At 44.1% G+C, this 21,353-nt stretch overlaps 1 protein-coding gene and 1 long non-coding RNA gene across 7 annotated transcripts in view; both read left to right on the top strand.

Moving 5' to 3' along the window:
- The first annotated feature begins 1,978 nt into the window (after positions 1–1,978).
- Positions 1,979–8,347, top strand: LOC135327329 (uncharacterized). Its single transcript, XR_010387441.1, has 3 exons — positions 1,979–2,146; positions 2,541–2,729; positions 8,051–8,347. It is a non-coding gene; the product is annotated as an uncharacterized LOC135327329 (long non-coding RNA).
- An 11,682-nt stretch (positions 8,348–20,029) lies between these two features.
- CARMIL1 (capping protein regulator and myosin 1 linker 1) overlaps positions 20,030–21,353 on the top strand; it is a 198,264-nt gene continuing 196,940 nt past the window's right edge. For 2 of the 6 annotated variants that reach the window (XM_064506940.1, XM_026115610.2), the window contains exons 1-2: positions 20,030–20,239; positions 20,543–20,709. In XM_064506940.1, coding sequence (XP_064363010.1) covers positions 20,670–20,709 — 40 coding nt within the window. In that variant the 5' untranslated portion in view covers positions 20,030–20,239; positions 20,543–20,669. The other 4 variants (XM_026115612.2, XM_026115611.2, XM_064506937.1 and 1 more) reach the window with 3 other exon arrangements.

The following is a 21,353-nucleotide window of genomic DNA, read 5'->3' as shown; positions in this document are numbered from 1 at the left end:
AGCGTGTCAGATCTGATGGTGCTTTCTGTCCTGAGCATGTAACTCTTATGCTTGCACAAATGTTGAAAAGCAGAAACCACCTGAAGAATTTTCTCTCTATCTTTTTCTGAGATGGCTGAGCTATGAAAGGCAGCCTGCGAGTTGTCACCTACTAACTGGATGTGCTAAAGGAGAAGTGCTTTTGTTTTGTCTTTTCCAGACCCCTAAAATCAGGAACTACCCTGAATAATTAAGAAATTACTTTTGACTTTGTTAGCAAAATTTCAAGGCAATCACTACATGGATGTGCATGTCCCACCTGGGTCATCCCTGAAATGTTTACAAGGTAGAAAACATGTGCAGGTACCAGGAATGAGCCCTATTTTAGTTGTAAAGCTACCTATTTGCACCTATCTTGGATAGATACAATACAGATTGGCAGACTAGCCTAACAATGTGAGCTGATCTTTCACAGCTGGTGAAAGAGTGGCTTCAACAATTGTGTGTAGGCTCAGTATTGCTATTGCTCTGCCTAACACAGATGTCGAAAAGGAAAATGTTTCTGACAGCCATTGTCTTCCTCACTCCACCTGTGACGGTCAACCTTCTGAAAAGTGTAGGATAGAAAGAGCTATTCAAGCCTGTCAGAGAAGTGGCTGAAACCTGTGGCGCATTGCTATAACAAGCCTGTGACTGGAGGTCTTAAATAACTGTAGCATCAGTGAAGAATCTCCCCAGAATCACAGCACCAGTGGACCACCACGGCTGCCATTGGAGCCGGGAATCCTTCCAGAGCTGCTGATAAAGAAAAGGTTGATTAGGATGGCACTTTTTCTATGTTTGATCTTAAATGCTCAGCTTGGTCTGGGCCAAAACAGCCTTTGTGAGGCCGGGGCATGACCCTGTAGAATCTGTTTCCAGCTGCTCTAGCTGCTGTTGTAAGCTCCCACTTGTGCTTTCCTCCAGCCACACGTCTCAGTGGGGTCATGATCTTACTCTGTTATTTTGAAAAAATATGCAGAACAAACTCTCACCTTTCTTCATTACTAAATCAGGTGCCTCTTACAACTCTTCATTCGGTGCAAAGGTAAATGGGAAAATAGGATGACAGACTTGTTCACCCTAATTTAAAGCATGGTGGAGATTGCATATACACTATAAAAGGGATGACACAAACAAGAAAAAGGGAATACGGTATGTTCTTTTTAATTATTTATACTTCATTATGTTTCCTCAATTAATTTTTTCTTGCATTTTACTTGTTGGCCTCTGGGTATTTTCTTCTAAAATTAACTGGACTAATGATCTGAGAAGTCTCAGCCTGACGAGCAGGTATTTACCAAATATTTTCAGAAACAATTTGAAAGCTTGGCAAACATTTGAAGTATCTTACCAACAAGCCTGGCACACCAGTGTACTGGCAGAAAGTTTCTTAAATGACTGATAGCTTCCTCCTTCTTATACGAGAGCTCAGAGTATATCTGCTAATTAAGATGTGCAATGAACAAAGATTTCCCTCTTTGTGCTCAGCTGTCCCACAGGTATCCTCTCCAGAGAGATCCTGCCACAATATATCAAATATTTAGGATTTAGAAATAAACCAACACTTCCCACCTGCATTCATAGATACGGAATATCAGAAACACTGCGGGAGGTTCACCTCTCCGATGAAAGAGCCTGCAAAATGTATTGCCGGGCCAGAGTAACAGCAGGACAGATACATTCATATCTCTTGAAATATTTATTAATCTTAGCATTTTCCCATTAAATATTAAAAATACAGCTGTACCACCTATTGGTCAAAAATAAATATTGTACTTGAGGCGCAGATTTGATGTTTCCTTAATCTTTCCCTAAATTTCATTCAGCTACATGTCAGCATTTGTAGACAGCTACCTGGTGCAGTAAGGGTAGTTCAGGCAAACCAGGCTTTCAGGCTGTCGGAAGTTTCACAGGTGGAAGAGCTAAATAAACTGCTAAAACCTTTCAGACAGATACACTCATGCTGAATGGAAGTTTACTTTTGCAAAGGAGGAAACCTAAAATGGGAGGAGCTATGAAAATGGAGCAGGACTGGAAGCTCCCAGCATGACTTTGCAGCACTCTTCTTCCTTGTAAAGATGCAGCTGAGGAAAAGATCAAATGCTTTACTGCGGATTGGTATCTGGTAAGGACATTTGGAACACTTTATTACAATGATGTTGTAGCTATGCTTTAATTAGATATGAAGTAGGTTTTATTATAAAAGCCTTTTAATCAAGAATAAATATGCTTTTTAAATGATATCCTTTCCCAAGTTTACTGAGCTGTTGTCCACTTTCTCCTCTAAAGTCTGTTCCCATCACTGTTTCTCCTCACTTAAAATACCCTTCCTGATATTCCTCTTAATTGTCCCTTAATTTCATTTAATTTTTTCCTAGTTCTATCTCTGCCCATTATTCTTCTAGATATTTTTTCTCTTTTCTTCTTATTCTTTCTTAAATATGTGTAGATTGTTAATGTATTGCTTTTTCCATAGCCCTGACCATTTTTTTTCCGATTCTGCACCTTTGTCTTTGAAGTTACCTTTTTGGAGTTGTGACTCCAGCACCAAACACAGCCCTTTGAGAGCATCACGAGGTCTGCAAGGGCTACAGTGTTATCTCCAGCTTCCACAAAGTCATGCTTTTGCATATGCCTTGGTATACAGCCCGGTGTCAGATGGGAGACTCGTACCTTGTTTGGTTTTCAGTTCTCGTAATTCACTCTTCGTAAGTAATTTTATTTCCTGGGATACTTATTTCATATCTGCACATGAAAATGATTATTATTTTGCTTCAGTATTTTAATAAGACTTAATTATTCCACAAAATAAGCAATTATTAGTAATATCAGATAACTTTGTTACTTAAACCAGAAAGAGGAATAGGACTTAGACTACTAATAAGATTTTTAAAGATAAGTTATAATTTATTTTAAGCGGTAGAGGAAGGTGAATAATCTCTTTTAATGAACTGGTCAGAAGGTATGGCTCACCTCCTAGAACTGATATCAACAAAGAATCTACAGCTGTCACAACTGATATTATATAGAGTCCCTGTGCAGTCATTTGGCTTCGTGCTTTCTGACTTTGTAAAGCTGATAGTGAAAAGGAGACCCTAATGGCATGATTCAAAGCACATTAAAAAGCGTGAAACTGGGTATTCTAAACTACTGTGTTTTCAAGCTGAGATTTCCCAAGAAATCTAGTAGGTGATAAATGGGTTCAAATTACTGTATGGTCTGATACAAAAATTCCCTTCCATTCATGGATGACTCAGATACTTTTACTCACTGACTGTTTTAGAAAAGCATGACTGATGAAACATTTCTGGGCATTCTTTCTTCCCCACTTGAAAAGAAATGACTGTTTTAAAGGAGCCTTTTAGGCTTATTCCAGGGACTATTATGAAGAATCAAAGACTAACTCAGCATACTGCTGTGAAGACACATCAATTGTCATCCAGTAAATATGAAAAAATCATTTTGTCTCCAAAGATGACTTTAAAAATTGCTTTCCTCAAACACATTGGTTAGGGGTGCAATAATTTTATTGTGAAATTCTGAAACTTTCAGGCTTAAAGAGCTAAACTTGAAAATTATACTCCCAATATTAGTAATAAAACTGCAAAAGGAGGCATCCTATGTCTCCAGTGGAGCTGTGGTATTTACCTCGTGAGAGATTTTCAGGCTGCAAAATGAAAATAAACCGTGAGTTTAGGCTTGAGCTTCATTCCCAAGTGAAGACCCTGATCAAGGTTTTCTTAAAAGGTCTCTAGTTTGAGGCTTTATTGGACATATTACACAGTTTTATGAGATAACTATGGCTTGGAGAATCATAGAAAAATTGAGGTTGGAAGCAACTTCTGGAGGCCATCTGGTCCAACCCTCTGCTTGAAGCAGGGCCAACTTCAAAATTAGATCAGGTCTCTCAGGGCTCTGTCCAACTGAGTTTTGAAAGGTTTCCAAGGATTCAGGTGGGATAACAATGCCCCCTACCTGACGTCCTCTGCCTACATAAGAGACAGTCCCCCAAACTTTTGATCATGAAAACTAAAAATTCCGAGTTCTTGTGCTCAGTCTACTGTTCCTAAATGCTAGGGCTTTTCCCCCCTCAGGTCTGGCAGTAACTGAAATTGCACACAAAACTTGTTTCAATACATTTTCATTGGGTGAGTCATCAAGAAATTATTTTGTCTTCTGTCATCCTTTTGGATGCTCAGCAGGAGCATAGCTGTGTAAAACGAACTGATAACATTTGAGTAACAACCAGGTGCCCTCTGCAGCTTCCTGCATGTGGCACGGTGTAGCATACCGGTAGCTATAAAGCACAGGAGTCTTTTTTTGCCTTGACTCTGTTATGGTTTGAGGGAGGCCAGGAGCATGCTTAGGGGGTGGAGTCCCCGTGGCACCAGGAGAGTGACAGGAGCCAGCCATGCATGTGCTCTCTGCCTGCAGCAAATATGAACCCACTGTGGTTCAAACCAGGGCTGGGACACGAGGAACATGTCTCAGCACGGGTGATGTTGGGGAGATACCGGGAGAGGGGCAAAGTGTATGGTGGCTCTGGTAGCTGTGGGACCCCCGTCTTCAGCTCTGCAGCCTCCTGAGGACCCCTCCATCCTTTGTCCCCCTGGAGATCTTGCGGTCCCTTGCTGGCATTTTGTCCTTTTGGCTCCCCAGTCAGTTGTCCCCCCCAGGACATATCTTAGAGGAAGGTGATGCTCGGTTTGAGAAGCACCACAAAAGTATGTCTCAGACTGGGAGAAAACTGAGGATAAGAAGGGCAGAGAGAGAGAGAATCACTTGTAGAAGGCACTAGTGCAAAGGCCCTGAGAACTGTCTACATCAGTGATATGTAAAATAACTTTTATTTAAATAAGGTTAGTTCTTGCTCTGTCAAGACATGTAACTGGCTTTAAGATGTGTTTTGGGGCGAGGAGAGGGGTTGACTGAAAATATCTAGCACATCAAAAAAAAGCAGTAGGACCTGCTTCTCCTCACCATTAAAACAGATGTATGCTGTTCTCCTACTACTGTGTCATTTACTTGAAGGACCAGTAGATTCTAATATACACACCATGAACCATTCACTTACAGGGAAGAAAAGAAAATCACAGTAACCCTCCATTATCTGCTGAGAAAATGGTCCTTTTTACTACTGTGACAGTTACCTGTGAGGGAGGAGGTAGCTTCTCAGGCATAGCTTCTGTGACACAGAAAATTTTGGTTTAGGGCACTTAGGGCTATATCAGATACTCTCTAAAGCTGTGTAAAGTGGTACAAACTGTACTCTCTCAAGTCACTCCCCAGACTCCTGAAAGGGTAACTTTATCCAGCTGACTTTGTGCTGGATCAGGTACTGGCTCCCACAGCTGTGCTAATTCAGGGCTGAATCAATCCATCTGACATGCTCTGGCCACTTGACAGGCATACCCTTGTGTACACAAGCCTGACAAGGCTCAAGTTTACATTGACATGTGATTTAGTGCATAGCTCCAGTGTACATAAAAGCATGATCTCTTTCACACGGTGTTCAAAACATTCAGTTCATTGCAGCTGAATAGCCTAGTGTTGGGATCAGCCTCTATCTGAGGGTTCAAAATGTTAAATGACTCCTGAGTAGGTAGCTCCAGCCAGGTGGAATGACTTGGTTGATACACTAGGTGAACCTGGAGAACAAGCTTCCACCACCTGATGGAGATGAAATGAAGAAAGCCCCAGGCAAGGAAATGCAGAGAGATCTGCAAGCAGAGCTGTTACTGCTGCAGAACCCAAAATGTGTCTGGGATGCTGTGGGAAGACGTGTCAGGTCCTGGGAGACTCCTGTACAAACAAAATGTTCACACTAGGCAAATCCTTCCAAACTGAGAGCTTGGAGCAGGTGTTGCTTTCCACTTATGAAAGGTAGGTTTGCATGTGTTTGCAGGTTCATAAAGCTTCACATGTAAGTGAGTTTATGGCTTGTATATCTACAGAGCTGGGAATCTATAACACTCTGACTTCAATATATTATACAGGTTAGAGTTTCTTTGATATTGTCACTGTGGGCAAAAGGTCATTTGTGTCACTGTAATGGTTACCTGTGAAAGTCCGTGAATGTTTCTCCACGGCATCTTCAAGAGATGATTGTTGTACCTTGGGGGGAGCTGTGTGCTACTACTTTGCATAAGCACAATAAAGTTTGGCTTGACCTTAAATCAGACAACATTTCCATTGTAAGCTTTCAAGCTAGTGTACTAATTATTCAACAGCAGGAAGACGCTTTGCATTTTCCTCCTCGCTACACTCTGTGCTTGGAAAAACTCTGAGTCAAAATTTGAACAAGATTCACATACTCTCTGTGACATCTCTCTTCAGAATTCACATTTACCATGATGACATACAAATCATTCTCACCTGACATCAACTCAACATGTGATGAGCAAGAATGTTTGGTCTCCATCCCTTCACTGTATTATCTTGTCTTCCCAACTCATATCCCCTGCCTCTTCTCTGTTTTGCCTAGCTGACACTTCTTGTCTGCTGTGTAGGCAGTGAGGACGTCTAACTACCTTTTGAGTATATTGTTAGTACGATACCCAGCACAGTGTGTTCCTAGGAGTTAGCATAATTTAAGCAACAAAAATAAAACTCCACGTAGGAGGAAACACTGGGTTGGGGTGGGGGCTGTTTTAAGCCAGTTGCACTTCCAACCAGCAGGTTTCCTTGAACCAAAATGATTTTCAGGAGTCCTGCTTTTTGTTAATATGGTAATAAGAAACTAGAGTTTTTAACAGACTCTCAAAATTTGTATGGAAATCTTATGGCAGAAGCAGAAACAAAATCCTGAAATAGAAATTTGTCCTATCCTCAGATTGCAGTGCCCCTCTCACATGGTTCTTCTGCTCTCTAGGCTGAGGTTGTTTTAAAATGGGCTAAAACAGGGGCGTTGAGGACCTCGTAGTCTTAGAAACTCATGGTGCAAGATTGGACTATTTGCACTTGTCAGGCCTTGCAAATGCTTTCAGTGGAGAAGAAAAATTCCATCTCAAATGCCAGCAAAGGACTGGGAATGAAGTCTCCCAGTGAAATGATCCCTGAGCTATCCCTAAAGGATAGCATGTCTGGAATAAGAAGAACAAAACAAAACAACAACACTATCTGGCTGCTAGAGGAGCGAATCCTCCAAAGATGCTTGTTTCTTCCTGGAAAAAAAAGGAAGTTTAATTACTCTTGACCATATAAAAACATTAGGGAATGAGTGAAAAACAGTATTTATGTTGATACTTTTGTGGCTCTTTAAAGAACTAAATAAATGATGGTTAAAGAGAAGTTTGCCCTATAGGGAATGGCCAGATGATTCAAAATTTCATGGGATTGTTGTATCTTTTGCACTGTCTGGCCACCAGGTGTCAATCCTTCCTTGCAAGAATAACAGAGGTCTGGTAGATTTTTCTCAAGCAGAGCTGTAGCAAAGTTGATGGCACTTCCAGGAGCAATGGCAATTAAGGAAATAGAAAATAAAAAGCCAGTAAGTGCAAAAGATGAACACAAACCTCAACTGCAACATCTTGTCTCTTCAATTTTTAAGGAGATCTCGTGCAAACTTTGTCATGTTGCAGATATAGCTGGATCTGCATGGCTAATAAATAGATTAAATCAAAACTCACTTCTATTATTATTTTTCTGCAATATTTCAGTTTTGAGGTATATTAAAAAGCTGTATGCTTCTGAACATGTGTCTATTTATTAAAGATGTGAAAAAGAGATCAACAAAAAAGAACTTTAGAGACACATTCAGAAACACTCAGCACTTCTGAATAAAAGTCACAGAACGGAAAAGGTGGGGGGAAAAGCCAGGCTTTCTAAAAGCTCAACACCATTTAAACACCTGATAAATAGTCAGATTTTCAAGAGCGCTTTCATAATGAAATACTTTCCTGCCAACTGACCCTGTCTAAACAGCATTTTGTCTTCAGGAATTCTGGTACAGTGCTCATAGCCCAGCCGAAATGTATCAAAGCCACTTCTTCCCTTTCACTGCAGCTAACAAATATTGAATTCCCTCTAGGTTCACCTGGGAAAGTTCATTCTCTCTGAGAGGCAGTTATGCGTACAAGTATTCACCCTGAGTGCTTGTGTGAGACAACAGCGCTGATTTACCTGAGAGGAAAAATACAAATTACACAACGTATTTAATTTGGTGATTTTTACGAATTGTCTGTTTCAGTTCTGTTATTTTTTCACTGTGAGCAAGACAGTATGTGAATATGTATGAATTCATGCTATGTGGTATCATACTGCTTATGCGGATGGGGGGGACGTTTGTCTCTGCTTAGAGATTCTTTCCTGGGTTGGAAAAAATAAAAAGAGAAGAAAACTCTTTATCTGTCACAGCAAAACAGTTTTTTGCTCACAGCAAAACAGTCTCCTGGCACATCTGCACTCTGCAAACCAGATTGAATACAGACAGTGCCTTTTCACCCAGCTAGGCATCTCCTGGCCTCGGTCAGTGCATCCTTGCTGCTTCTCACGGCTCTTAGTGCCGCTGTGCGGCCTGCTCGCCTCCTTGCTGAGAGCTCCCCGGCGTGACCGTACTGAGGCCAGCGGGGCTGGCCGGCTGTCGCTCAGTGCATCCATGGATGGCAGCAGGGCTGTGCGGGTGCAGCCGGGGCCCAGTGCTTGCCTGCGGAAACCTTGATTACTAGTGACGACGCATAAGATGGAAGAAATCCAGCTTAACTGCTGGAGGCTTGGCTGAGTTGGCAGCAAAAGAAAGCACGTTCTCTTTTAAGCCGAGCCTATTTCAGGCAGCAAACGTCATTAGACAGTACATAGTGCAACCTGTGTAGAGGGTCTCTAGTGAGAGCGGAGCTGTGCTTCAGCAACTGCTCAAGGGAATTAGCAAAAACTTGGTGGGTCTTCCAGGTTAATGAGAAGAAAATGATAATTGAATGCTCCTGGAAGAAAGCAAGGAGGCTCTTAAGTCCGGTGAAACGGGGAGTTGCTTGAAGAGGAGTTGTTTTGTGTATATGCTTTAATGTATGCAAAAGATTTCCCTGGGGAGCTGCCACCCCCTGCCATTCCCCCTGCCGCAGTGCCGGTGCTCGGTGCTCGGCAGGGTGAGTGTCTCCTGCTGCCGCCGAGCTTGGCAGCTTTGACAGCTGTTGTATTAAATGCTTTGGCAGGTCTTGCATCTCCCCAAGCTGACTAGTGAATGTTCTGTGCTAGCACCTGGGCTCTTCCCCTTTCTGTGTGTGGCAAGGGCATCTGGCACACTTTCCCGGACATGGAGGAGAAGGTTTATGTGGCTGAACATCCTTCTTTTGGAAATACTGCATCACGGGAGCCCAATTCCTTTGCTGAGAAAGGAAATGAGTCGATCGGGTGTGTGCAGCTGGGAAGAGTGAGGAGGAGTGAAGGCTTTGTGTTTGCGGCAGTTTTTCCCCTCTTTTTTGTTGAGTCACAGCAAAATAAATAAATCAGTCCAGGACAGGCATGAGACAGAATCTGAAGAGCACTCTTATACGTAGGTAAAGCGTAAATAGGCTCTGCCAAAGGTCTAATGGTGTTTGTGTTCACACTGAGATGCTGACAGCATACAGTTTGCTGCTTATTAAAGAACATTAATTTCAGGTGCCATCTGATTTAAAACCAAAAGTAGACACAGAAAATACTCCCAGAGCAGCAGCAGTAAAATAAAAAAGGTCTGTGGAGCCCTGAGCTTGCTGGGGAAAGCACCTACTGCAGTGTCCTTGGAAAGGACTGCCCAGCAGCCAGCCCGTGTTGGGCCAGGCTGGTGCTGCTGCTGCCCAGCAAAGGAGGAGGTGCAAGCACCGTTCCCGCTCACGCCCTGGGGAGCTCTTCTGGCTGCTGTGGGGCAGAGGAAGCCCAACGGCGACTGTGGCTGCTCTGTTTGCAGCTGAGGTAGAAGGGAGGAGAGCTGGATTTCCTCAGTATTTTCAAGACACTGTTTTTTCTGATGTGACGAAAGCCCCCTTGACCTATAATTAGAAGCCCATTTCTTCCCCCGAGTGAACAGACTCCTCTTGAGGCGAATGCTGAATTGGCTTCTCAACTTTAATTTTCAGCCAATACCACAGTTGCCACCTCTGCTTCCTCCCAGCCCTATGTGCAAATACTGCAGTATGTAAACTGTACTGTATCCCGACTGTCTGGAATATTTTTAACAACGTTGTTTGCAGCTCTCATTCCCTCTATTTTGGCTTTGCGTTATTGCAGGCTTTAGCCCTTGTGTTTAAATGTGTGGTTGGAAGAGTGGTAGGAAAAACTCAGGACCATCTGTCCGCTTGCAGGCCAAGGAGCAGGCTGCCAGCTCCCTTAGCGCTGCCTTGAATTGATCTGGTCAGCTCAGCTCTGCTCCAGCGCCAGGGGACCTTGGCAGGGGCCGGTGCAGCCCCTCGCTCTCTGCAGACCCCTTGGCTGCCACCGGGCATTCCTGTGGTGATATCTGTAATTTGGATGTACAGCCACCAGAAACCTGACTGTGCTCACCAAACAATTTAATGAAAGTCATCTGACAAAGATTTTCCATTTTTATTATGCTGAATGTAAGTGAGCATATGTATAAGACTGGCCAAAGTTTCCTATTATGAAGCTAGTTGGAGACAAGGGAGCTCACCTGTCTACCCAGATAAGCTTTTCAGTACAGAAAATTGAATAAAGCTATGTCATGCATATAAAAACAGTGCATATACATATTTTTCTTCTATTGAGGTAGCTAGCTAATGTGTTATAATTTTTTACTGGAGATGTGATGATGTATCCAGCCAGTGTAAAATTACAGAGGTCACCTTTACTATTACCATTGAGTTATATAGGTCTTGTCTCAGCTAGGATGTTGCATAAATTTGGCTGCTAAAGTGTAAAACCAAATCTTTTTGCACTTCAAAAAAAGCCCACAGCAACATCTAGCTGCAGAGACTTGGATATATCACTTTTTTTAAGATAGCAAAATGATCTCAGGAGTCTCTGTGCACACTGAAACAGAGGTTTTCTTAAGAGCACGCAACAAAAAATGCATCGAGTAGGCAAGGACGGCGCAGGCCACAGTCCTCTCGGGGAAAGACTCAGCTGCCTGTGTCATTTGGTATCTCACAGCAAACCCTCGCTTTTGTTGTGTGTTAACTGAGGTAACAGCCTAGGTATTTGACATCCAATAGCAATGGAATTTTCCAAAGCACAAAATTTAATGGGTTGTTACAAAACAAAAATCGTTTTTGACCTCTTGCTGAAGAATGCGGAGCTGATGCTTTCTATCAGTAGAGAGCTGTTAACGCGTTGAAGAGATGACGCTGATTCCTTGATGGTGGTGCAAATGAATTGGAATGAGGGAAAGAAAATTGTCATCTCGTACTGAGTACCTCATAATTTTGCTGTCAGCTGAAGAGCTAAGATTACTGCCAGCAGCAGATAATACACAGTGAAAAGAACCAAAAGAATCAAGTTGCCAAAAAAGAAAAGAAAAAGAAAAAAAAGAAAAAAAAGAAAAAGAAAAAAAAAAAGGACCAGCGTGTGTGCAGTGAGGCAGGGGGGAAGGAAGAAAGGGTAATAAAAACCTGCTCTGAACACTAAATTAACCACTTAGGGGCTAACTGAAGACCACTAAACTCTACTGGATCCTTGCTGTTGAAATGAAGGTGAGCACTGTTAAATATGAAGCCATGCTTGACACTGCTTTGTTTTACTGCACGTAATCATAATAAACTGATATACTTGTGCTTCGAGAAGTTGTGTTACAGAAAATGACAGGCAAGGCCGATGACTAGGGAAAATGCTTCCAAAAAAACTGTAATCAAATTCATGAGTAGATTTTGAGTTCACTGTAGGAGTAACCATTTCATAATTGTTTTCAGAGGGCATTTGAACACTTGAATTTGATTAGAACTGGCACTCACATGCTACAAGCAAACTTCAAGCTGACTGTGAAATATGCTGTTCTTGTTGTGCTAGTTTATTATGTAAATCATCCAGAGGGGGAACAGAAATAATACCATTTGACCTATATCACTGACTGGAAAGCGCAGATTGCAAATTGCAATGCTAGCCACACAGTTCTGCATTTGCCATGTTTATGTTCTGGCCTAAGTAACACAGTCTTGTTTCTGCACCCCTATCTGGGAGGCTTCTGCAACTGAGATCAAAATGTGAGTTGGAGATTATAAACTGTCAATACTTATTCATAAAATTGTATTCCGACTAATCGTTGATTATTCTCTGAAGAAGTATGTGGACAATTTTTTTTTTTTTGAATAGCAAATACATTCAGTAAGTTTGTGATCTTTTCAAAGGGAATTTGAGATTAGAGAAACGAAAAAGTAAACTAAAGTATTCACAGGTTAAAGGATCTGCTGTAATTTTCTTGAGCATCTGCCCTTTGAGTCAGATCTCAATTCCATGATATACTGACTTTTTTTTAACCTGGGCCTTCTTATCTAGTTCACTGTACAGCCCCGCAAAGAGTTGTAGTGGCCCAATGAAGTGACCGTGAAATGTGGCAGAAGGGTGAGCAGGAAAATCTTAGGTCAGTTTTGCTGAAGGTATATTGTGGAATTGCAACACAAATTTTCCTGCTGTGACCTAGCCATATTTGTAACTCATCTCAGGATTTTTAGAAGTGTTTTTCCTTCTACTGTTCTCAGGAAAGTGCTCCCGGGGCAGTACTGGCTTGAGATTGTTCCCTCTGGTGTTACCTCCAGTGAGTTCCTTGTATTGGAGAAGTCCTCGGACCACCCCTTTATCACACGAGGGGAGAAGAGACGAAGTGTGCTTTAACTGTGTCTATACTTCAAAAGTAAACAGTGCCAGGAACCATTCCCAGCCCTGGGAAAGCAACCGTCTGCACTAAAAAGCTGTTCCCTGGAGTGATTCTGGCAAGTGACACCTAGCAAGCAGTTCTCAGACACAGCACAGTGATCCCAGCAGGCCCTCTGCACACCCTTTGAAGGCTTGGGGCAGGGGTCATTAGCACAGATATAGGTCATCCCATGCTAGTCAGCCTCAGCTCCCAGGAGCATTACTGGGCCGGTCAATTTACTAATATAAATATGTCTTTCTCTTCACATAGGTGGTGAGGTGGTGCTTCTCCTGCTTTTTTAAAGCTGCTGATGCTGTGATTTTTGCCTCTTCTTTGCTGAAGAGCAGAAGGCATCACTGCAGTGTGAAAGGAGGAGGGCAGGTGGCTGCGGTGGGCTTCCCCACTATACCCTAAATGCCAGGAAGATTGTCAAGAATGCTTCTTGCCTTCTTCACCAATCCAAACATTTGGTTCGGTGGCATTTGCCCCCAGATACTGGCCACTTTAGGAATCAGAAATGAGGCTTGGAATTAATAGCCTAGAGACACTATTTTTCAGTAAGACTGGGTAAATAGCCAGACAACAAGGGAAATCTACTCAAAGGAACAAATATGTGCACCCTGGTGAAAGGAGGTTTTGTGTGTTGGTGATAATCCTATTGCACAGGATTTTATTCAGAATTGAAAAATGATGATTTGAACCTCAGAAGTAGCATTTTAAAAATAATTCATCCCAAATTATTGGTGACATGTATTCATCTGGAAAAACTGGTGTGATATCAACTTTACTGTGTTAGTCAGCCCTTATTTTAGCATCCTGTTATGGCCAGACAGATAAATGGCAATTTCATTTTGCCAGTATATTTCTATTACATTGCAATATCACAATCTGATGCTGTTTTATATTAGGGATATGCAGCTAGGGTGATTTTGCTGTTTGCCCACTTTGCTTTCCCTGCTTGCTAATTCTCCTCTGTAAGTTGTCCAGGGAAGAATGATTTTTCCTTACTTTATTTTACAAAACATCTAGGAAAATTCTGGAGACTATGCAAATGGCAAAGCAGATCCTCTGGAGGGACCTTGTGCTCACCAGGAGCTCTACTGAAGCTGACGAGGCAACCATTTTTTGCAAGATGAGTTTAAGCCTGTGTTGAAACCAGCGTGTCCTCTGAAACAGCACCAAACCAAGCGTAACAGTGCCCCTATATGTAGGCTATCTGTCATTGTAACACACTGTTGGTCTGTAACACTTTTCAGCCAAAGGTCTGTAGGTGCTTTACCAACACAAATAGACACAGGTTCTCAGACTGTACTATGCAGGGTCCTCCACAGGAGAAAGCTTGTGCAGCGAGAGCAGAAGGCCCGTGTAAAAAATAATTGCCACAGCCCTTATCAGAGCTCAGATCTTCTTTTCGGAAGAAGGAGGCTCCTGCAGTCACATATTCTAGCCATATCCCAATCTCTTCCTAAGCATGGCTGAATTAGGGCTGGTAGCTCAATGAGTCTAGAAAGCTTTTTGTTACTTAAAATTCATCTGTAATTACTGCCAGTCTTCTCTTTATTAACCATATATTCAACTTCTCCTGTGCTCCCAAGGCAGTAGATTCCAAGATAACTTTTTACCCGTGCTTCCCACTCTCTCTTCCCTGTGTCTAGTGCTATCACACTGGGAGCTGGAGGGTTGCATGTCTAGCCATTTAGGCCTAGCAGGCTCTTTTAAAGGCTCTTGTTGACAAACTGCATGGTCAGTCACCTCTCCTGAATGTCCTGCCTCTGAGAAAGCTTTTTGAGAGCTAAAGAACATAGTTATTGCAGCAGAGATTGCTAGGCTGAATGAAAGACATTGGTATTGATAGAAGAGCTTATTTATATTTTATATAAATATATACTTTATATACTTTATATATATATACTATATACTTTATATACTTTGTATTAGTTTCTGTGGGAGAAGGAGTAAGAATAGTGAAGGCTGAGACAGAAGGAACTTGTCCAAACTTTTAAAATGTAGAAAAAGAATCATGTTCAGTTTGAAATTTAGGTCAGAACTACTGCAGATTTATTTTTGTACAGGTTCATTTCATCTGCTTCACTGGCCATAAAGAAAATTTGTCTTTTTTTTCAGTTATTTCAGAGAGTACAAATAACGTATATGGAGCATGTTTCACCACCTTGATTTCAAGGGATAGTTGATCTTACAGTGCTGACAGAAGCCCAATCAAGGCATGTTGTTTGATTAAGCTGGAGTCAATGGTAAGAAAAAAGGGCTGCTGAGACATCTGACATAAGGAAGGGCTGTAGTAGATGAGAAACATGACTTCACAGACCCTCAAAATGGGGCAGTTTGACACAGTAACATAAACCAAGGAGCTGGAACACTCACAGGCCTTTTACGTGGTTTAAAATGTTATGTTTTCCTTCAGTAGCTTGCTAAGTGTATTCCACGTGAGCCTCAGTTTAGCCTATGTGTTTAAGAATCACATGCTTTTGCTCTCCAGTTCGACATCTGAAGTCATAAAAATTATAACAGTTTCTAACCAAATGTGATGGAATAGGCAAAGGATTATGCTTTCACATGAGAACTAAGCAGCAGAAGCAAACGAGCTCTTAAGAAACAATGATCCTGGTTTTATGCAAATATGCTTGCTAAAAAAGAATGAGGGAAGAGGAATATGGAAATAGATGATATAATAATACAGTAGAGTAACCAGAATTATTCTGAATAGATTTTTCTTATTAAGATTTTCATGAGGCATCAGCTGCTCTTTATAATTCTTTTCTTAACACTACCATCAAAGTATGCTTTATCAAAATATACATCTTTGCTGCTGCATTTATATTTGCCCTGTTTAAAATGGAGACAAAATAGGTTTTGTGCAGGGTACTGAAATAATCATAAGAGCATACAGAAGCCCAGAGTAAAGGCTTTGAAAAGACTCAGTCACAGACAACAACAGGAGACTACTTACAAGTGTGTCATTTCCTTTGCCAAACTAGTGATTGATGGAGGGCATGCATTTTCCCTATTAATTTTGGTGAAATCAAAAAGCAGGCATCCAATCATTTGGCAATACGAGACATTTATTTATGGTGCAGTTAGCTAATCACTTGTTTTCTGCTCTTTTTCTAATGAACTTTTACACTGGGAAATTTTACAAGTTTCTGAACAGATGTGATCAAGGTGAGGGGTCCAAATACCATGTTTACTGGTATCACCAAACATAGAAAATGAACACGGAAGTAATTATTAGATAAGACATAAACTCAAACTGGAGACAGCCCCAAATTAGAAGTGTTAGAAATTAGTTTTAAGCTGAAAGGAAATAAAACTGGCATGGATAGGTAGAATTCATGAACTTCTGAACTCAGGTATAATTGGAAGCATGTGACTAAGTTGTACTTCATATTTGTGTAAATTCCACGCAGTTGCAGGTTAGCCGCCTTTTCGTTTCCAAAATGCCCATAGTAACTTCTCAGAGATTAAAAAATAATACTTCCTTAGATGATACCACTCTTGGAGATGCTTTGTTGAATAGTACTGTGGCCCTGTTCTGTCTCTTTTCAACCAGTACAGTAAACAGTATTGATGGAGTGGCAAAGGTAAAGCTGAAGAAGGTTTTGGCCCTTTGTATCTAGTCTTAGAAACGCAACTATCAAGGCTGGAACACTTATGGCAAGAGCTGTTTTCTGTCCTGTCTTTCATGGGACATTCTGAGCTTATGCTGTGCACTGTGAGGCAGCTTGCAAATGCGGAGATTTGATCATCTGATTCCTCCTACTATGATGTTGCTCTGCAACACGATGACTCCACGGTGTGACTTGACTGTCAGCCTGACACATGCTGTAAGTAATGGAAATCTTTCCATAGGCTTTAGCAGGAGTAAGATCATACTATTGATCACATCATATTATTGATCACATCATGGTTTTGAGCAAAAGGATTGGGAGTCTTCAGTGCAAAAGCCATAATCCAACTGACAAAATGTTAGCAGGGAGGGCACCCAGCAGCTGAGACTACAACTAGCCTACGTTATGACAGTATGCATGATTTGGCATCAAGTTATGTTGCCACCTGCCTTATCTGCAGGAGAAGAGAGGATTTCGAATAAGGAGGAGGACGAGGACAACAGAAAGGCTGGAAAACGGGAGTGGGATATAGCATATGTCAATACAGGGTGTGAAGTACCATAGCAATATAGAGATCTGGGAGAGATGGAGTGAGTTCCTCACAAACTACTTTATGTGCTTAACAGTTAATCTGATGCATGAATGCTGCAGTTCTCAATGTAGGACGTGTCTGCCCCACCTTTCTGCGCCAAATGTCTCCCTGAACAATATCTTCTGAAATTCCTAGTTTCCTTCTGCTCTGTTACTGTCAGTATGCATAAGCTGTGGATGCTGCTACACTTCCTGCAGCAATCTAACTTGCACGTGATCCAGCCCACTACTTTCATCAGCATTTTTTGCCCTGCCAGAAACGACAATAATTTGAGCAATCTTCAGAGAAAAAATATCCACACAGATCTCTGTTCTGTGGCAGGCGAATTGATTATTCTTTGAATGAGTTTTAATATGACTTCATAAATCTTTTGCTCTGGTAGAAGAAAATTTAACCTCTTTCCCATTCAGTAGGCCTGCTGAATATGCAATATGCTATGCTACACTACTACTGTACTGTGATCCTGGCTAGTTCACCCTTCAAGTTGTGATCATCTTCACCAATGTAGGTAATGTGAGATAAGGAAGCCCTACTGACAGACATGGCAATGACCGTTTAGGAACAGGTCAGGACGAGAGTTGCACCTTAGAGTTATGGGAATGACATTACGATCAGATAGGAAACTCAGCCTATTTCCTCTCAGTGTGTAGTGCTACAGCCTTTCATTCAGCCACAAGGCTCCTACCCTTTTCACCCCCCAGCCACTCATTTGCAGGCAGTCTGCCTCAGTTACCCTAGGTTAACTTTGTTACCTCTCTTCTCCTCAGCTGTGCCAACGTGCCCATATCCGGGGGGAAAAGATGATTAAAATTGAATCACTGAAATGACTAACTAACACAAATCCCCTTTCCGAAACCTTTCACTGATCCAGGTTACAACCTCCTCACACAATTTCTCACTTTGGCACAACAGGGAAAGTAGTAAACAACCTTGAGAGGTGGTGAGGATGACTTCCCACAGGGGGCACAAATTCTTAAAATGGCCTTGCCACGGATGAAGATGTCTATAACAATTGCATCCTTGCTGAACTGGCTAGTGGAGGCTAAGGATCAAAAAGAAATGATGAAAATAACACCTCCTTACAAAACCAGCAAAACTTTTGCAGTGTTAACAGCACACCATATTCTTTTCCTAATATAAACTACACTGACTTTGTTTAGTTTCTTTAAGGAATGTCCTTATTTGCTGCTCATAGCTGTCTTTCCAGTTTGCTGTTTCACTAATTGTAGCCATTTCTGCAATAATCATATTTGTACTGGTAAGATAACCTCCAGAATTATTTAGAGAGCTGATTGGTGCTGTGGAGAGTCAAAAAATTGTTTGACAAGTCATGACAATTTCAAACTGCTGGTCATGTTTCTTTTGAAGACCAGGGTATGCAGTACTTCGTGAGAAATAGGGTGCAACAGTATAGTATTTTACCAGCAAAATAACTCTTCCTCTTTGGAATTATGCTGCTGTTCTTACTGAATGCATTTAGGTTTCCTAATTAGATATAAATAACTTTGACCTTCCAGATCTGTCACTCATTTCTAGAGTGCTCAAAATATGAGGTTTGTGCAGTTATCCACCCCTTTAGGATGTAAGATGGCCAATCACAATCCTGCTGCAGTGAAAATGAACCTTTCATTGAAACTACGCACTGCTACTAGAAGCAAGCATCTAACGTTACTGTATTTCCAGAGCTGTCTAGCTCCTTCCTTCACTCTCATCCCATAAAAGTCCTTTTGTGCTTTTTTTTTACATATATATGATTATAGGTGCAATTAGTCAGCTCAAGTGCTGTGTTTTTTATAATGTGGTTGTTACGCATAAACAAATTCTCAATAGCAAAGTGCAATAGCAATTGCAATTTGCAATATGCAAAATGCTGTAATTTGTGGATTTTTCTTTGGGAAAGGAGGCATATTTAGTCCCTTTCAATCTGGTATAAGCTCAGAAACTTGCTTTTCCCTTCACAATGAGTTTGCTAAACAATCTATAATAGAGGCATTATCTGAGAACAGGTGCTAAAGCAATTGATGGCGGTAAAGCAATTGATTATGGAGATAAGGTGGGGGAGTGAAGGAGAGAGATTTCTGGATCAAAGGTTATCCTGTTCCAGGGCTTGAAGAGAACCAGTTGTGGCAGTCTCTTTCCCAGGCAGCTGGCAACAAGGACTGTCTTCAAGATTACAACTACTCCCTTTACAATATAAATCTCCTTCAAAGAAATGAACAAAAAAGGAGAATTCCTATGGTGCAAAGCCAGAAGGTGCATCTGTAAAAGGAAGAGCATCTCTTCAGAAAGGCCCATGTTGCTTGGAAGAGGCCTTGTCCAAGGAGGTGCTGCAGGGGCTGCTTCCCTCTGCATGTACTGGGCACTGCTGACTTCATGGAGGTCATCCATGCGGAGTCAGCCGGCAGGAGCTCACGGCCGATAAGCACGAGCTGGAAATATCTGCACCTGGCCTGCAAGGTCTGGGGTTAGAGCAGTGTTGCAATGCCACTTCCGGCTGGCACTCCTGTTGGGTAAGACAACAGCTGGCATGAACGAAAACAGACCGCGGTGTGGAGAGACCATTATCCATGTGAAGCACTTCCTGCAAGCCAGATGCGACCTGCACGGTCTTTAGTGTCCCCCCATTGTCACCCCAGCCACATGTGACTGCAAAGCCAGGCAGAAAGCTGCTCCTCACTGGATATGCATGGTCTTTAGTGTCCCCCCATCACCGCCCCTGGGCAGTCCAGCTCTCACGCCTGTTAATTACTTATGTTGCTGCTCACTTGCACTCAGGTAGTGCCGGCCCGCGGCTCTGGGCCCCTCACAAGGCCCGCAGAGGAGCCGCACTCCGGGCCGCCGGGGCGCAGGACAGCGACCCCGTCTCCCTCTGGCCCAGGGGCGCGCGAGATCCGCCCGGCTTCACAAAACCACATTTCTCTGGCAGGGAGGCCCCAGCCCGGCCGGGGAGGGGAGACGGCGCCGCGCCGCCGGCAGGTGGCTCCCGCCGCCGCCGGCCCTCCGCAACGCCGGGGGCTCGGGCGAAGGAGGGGCCGCTCTCGGCGTCCTGAATTTCCCTGCCCTCCTCCCTCCTCCCTCTCGGCGGCGGCGGGGGGCAGGCGGCGCTGCGCGGCGCGAGCGACATGGCTCCTTGAGGGCGATGCTCGCGGCCGCCGCCGCCTCTGCCGGTGCTCGGTGGGTGCTGCGGCGCCGGGCGGGTGCGGGGCTCCCGGCGGCTCTCGCGAGGTGAGGAGGCCGGGCCGGGCGGGCTGCGGGAAGGGCGCCGAGCCCTGCCGCGGCTGGGGGGGGCAGCGCGCCGCTGCCTCCCGCCACTGCCGGTGCCGGGGGGGCCGCGCCGGGGCAGGCGGCGGTTGCGCCGCGGGGGAGGAAGTGGGAGCCGGCGCAGGGGGCCGCCGCCAGCGCTGCCGGCCGCCCGCTGCGGCTGCTTGTGGGCGATTCCTCCCCTCGGAAATGCGCCTCCTCGCCGCCGCGGGAGGCACGTAGCGCGGCGGGGAGGCAGAGACCGAGACCCCCTCGCTCCGTCCGCAGGCACACGCGCGCCCGCAGCCGCCTCCGCCACCGCGCTGGTTTCATGCTTGCCTCGTGCCGCGCAGGGACGGCGCGCCGCTGAAGCAGCCCCGCGGCCGGGCACCCCCCGACACCAGGCAGCGCCACCATGGCCGAGGAGAGCTCCGACGTCCCCAAAGAGTTGATAGGTAACGGCCGGGGCGGGGGGCGGTTTAGCGGCCGCCGTGCGGCGGGGAGCGGGCAGGGGGTTAACGACCGCCGCGCGGGGGGCGGTTGGCGGTGGCCGTTGTCCCCGGCGCTGCGTGCTGGGGAGGGGAGTGGGGGCAACAGCGCGAAGCGTTGCGGGGCCGGGGAGGCCCGAGCGGGGCTGCGGCCCCCGGGCGCTGCGGCGGTCCCGGTGCCCCGGGGATGGGGGGATCCTCGCCGGGCGGGCGAGGGCAGGAAGATGCCCGGTGGAAGTGCGCGGGCTCGCCTGTGGCCTCCAGCGCCCCTTGGGTACGGCAGCACGCACGCTGTCACCCGCTGGCGGCAGCTCCTGTGCGAGCCAAGGGAGGCTGTTGCTCCGAGCTGTAGCTCTGGGTTTTTCTGGGCTTGGGGTTTTTAAAACTCGTTTGTGGCTTTTTTTCCCTGTGCACACATGCAAATCTGAGAAGGTATTTTCATTGAAGTTTTGTGGTAGCCTGCAAGCAAAACCCCATATCCTATAGTACACACTTAAGGGGTCATAGTTGCTGGTGAGGACCCTGGAATTGTCACTGTTTGGGAGCTTTTATTAAATAGATAATTAACATGGTACGTTGGTAAGCAGTGTCACCTGGGGATAGGGCATTAA

The sequence above is a fragment of the Dromaius novaehollandiae genome, chromosome 2 (genome assembly GCF_036370855.1).
Source record: "Dromaius novaehollandiae isolate bDroNov1 chromosome 2, bDroNov1.hap1, whole genome shotgun sequence".
NCBI classification, from domain to species: domain Eukaryota; kingdom Metazoa; phylum Chordata; class Aves; order Casuariiformes; family Dromaiidae; genus Dromaius; species Dromaius novaehollandiae.
This window is presented reverse-complemented; position numbering and strand designations above follow the sequence as displayed.